This window comes from Phaseolus vulgaris, chromosome 3 (assembly GCF_000499845.2).
Source record: "Phaseolus vulgaris cultivar G19833 chromosome 3, P. vulgaris v2.0, whole genome shotgun sequence".
In the NCBI taxonomy this organism is placed as follows: domain Eukaryota; kingdom Viridiplantae; phylum Streptophyta; class Magnoliopsida; order Fabales; family Fabaceae; genus Phaseolus; species Phaseolus vulgaris.
The window spans coordinates 42,363,211-42,365,507 of NC_023757.2; the positions used below are offsets into that span (position 1 = coordinate 42,363,211).

General features: G+C 55.9%; 1 protein-coding gene across 1 annotated transcript; it reads left to right on the top strand.

The window, feature by feature from the left end:
- The first annotated feature begins 1,584 nt into the window (after window positions 1-1,584).
- LOC137805649 (uncharacterized) lies at window positions 1,585-1,998 on the top strand. Its single transcript, XM_068605590.1, has one exon. The coding sequence runs from the start codon at window positions 1,585-1,587 to the stop codon at window positions 1,996-1,998; it is 414 nt and encodes a 137-aa protein (XP_068461691.1).
- The last annotated feature ends 299 nt before the right edge of the window (window positions 1,999-2,297 follow it).

The following is a 2,297-nucleotide window of genomic DNA, read 5'->3' on the forward strand; positions in this document are numbered from 1 at the left end:
GACAGGAGACATTCTCACGGTCCACGTGGACCAGAAAGAAGCACGGGAATGCTACGCCGAGAGCCTCCGGGTGGAGCCTCTAAGGGCAGACACCTCTCCCCTTCGGGCGAGAAAGTCCTCCCGAAAGGACCGCTCCCCCAGGAAGGACCGGCCCCGGGAGACCCAGCCAACCGTGGCACTAGTAGACCTTGATCCCCGGGCAACCGAGGACAGGCTAGAGGCAAGAGAGGAGCTGAGGAGAGTCCCCCTCCTCGACAAAGAGCACAGCACGGCTGTAGGGACAGCCTTGGCGGCGGCCGAGGCCGAGGTCATGCACGCCGCGCTAAAAAAGAATGTCGACATGTTCGCATGGACGCCGGCCGACATGCCGGGAGTAAGTCCGGATGTCATCACCCATCGGCTGTCCATATTTAAGGAAGCCCGTCCGATCTCCCAAAAGAAGAGGGACTTGGGCGACGAAAAACGACTCGCAGCGAAGGAGGAGGCCGGCAAGCTCCTGTCGGCCGGATTCATAAGGGAGGCCCGATACACGACATGGCTGGCCAACGTTGTCATGGTTACCAAGCCTAACGGTAACTGGAGGATGTGCGTCGACTACAGAAACATCAACAGCGCATGCCCGAAGGATACCTACCCCCTCCCAAACATTGACCGACTGGTGGATGGGGCAGCCGACCACAAAATTATGAGCTTCCTGGACGCTTACTCTGGCTATAACCAGATAAGCATGCACCCGCGGGACAAGGAGAAGACGGCCTTCATGACGGCCGATGCCAACTACTACTACGAGGTCATGCCGTTCGGCCTCAAGAACGCCGGGGCAACCTACCAGCGCCTCATGGACAAAATTTTCAAGGGTCTAATAGGCCGGGCGGTAGAAGTCTATGTGGACAACATAGTCGTGAAGTCCGACTCGTTCGAGCAACATCTGAAGGATCTGGACGAGGTCTTCAAGGCCCTAAGGGGGGTCAACATGAAACTCAACCCCGAAAAATGTACTTTCGGGGTGGAGGGAGGAAAGTTCCTAGGCTTCATGCTCACCCACCGAGGGATAGAGGCCAACCCCGACAAATGCCAGGCCATACTCAGCATGAGAAGCCCGAACACCGTGAAGGAGGTGCAACAACTCCTTGGGCGGCTGACCGCCCTCTCTCGATTTGTCCCCCGCTTGGCCGAGAGGACGAGGCCGATCGTTCAGTTGCTCCGTAAAGGCAAAAAATTCGTCTGGGACGACCAATGCGAGGAAATCTTCAAAAAATTCAAAGAGTTCCTCACATCTCCGGCCGTCATCCAGAAGCCGAGACCCGACGTCCCAATCCTCGTATATCTAGCAGTCTCGGAAGAAGCAGTCAGCGCTGCCCTGGTGTAGGAAGCCGAGGGCGAGGAGCGACCCATATACTTTGTCAGCCGAACCCTCCATTCGGCCGAGACCCGATATCAGATGATTGAGAAGGTGGCTCTCGCACTCGTCCTCACGGCAAGACGGATGCGCCCCTACTTCCAAAATCACTCCATAACTGTAAGAACCGACTACCCTATTTTCAAAATTTTATCTAAACCGGACCTTGCAGGGAGGATGATAGGATGGTCGTCGAACTCTCCGAGTTCGACATACGTTATGAGCCGAGGGGCGCCATCAAGTCTCAATGCTTGGCCGACTTCTCGGCCGAGCTGACACCACTGCCCACCCTCTCGGACGGTTGGACTCTCTACGTGGACGGCTCATCAAATAAAACAGCCTGTGGAGCGGAAGTCGTCCTGGAAGGGCCGAGCGACCTCCTCCTGGAACAAGCCCTCCAGTTCGGATTTCGGGCGACCAACAATCAGGCCGAGTACGAGGCCTTGCTGGCCGGGCTGAACCTAGCTTACGACATGAGAGCGCGCGAGGTTACATGCAAAAGCGACTCCCAGGTGATGGTCGGCCAAGTCAACGGAGATTTCGAGGTTAAAGAGCCTTTGCTGCAGCGGTACTACCATGCGGCCAAAAACAGTATCTAAGCGGTATCCACCTCGATAAACGGGCCCAACAAGGTAGGCCCACTACAATAATATAAATAGCACGCATTTCAAGGAGTAAGGTATGTCATTATTACTGTTCACCTACCTGAGAGCTAACCACCCGCTTTACTGACTTGAGCGTCGGAGTGCCTTCGCAGGTACCCCCACCATCCGGTGTTCACCCGACGACCGAGTCCCGAGTGCCGAAAGATAAGCAGAAGGAAGAGAAGGATCCCAGTTCATCACTCAACCACCTGCCCGACCGAAGGAAGGAGAAGAAGACTTCAACAGTTCTCTAG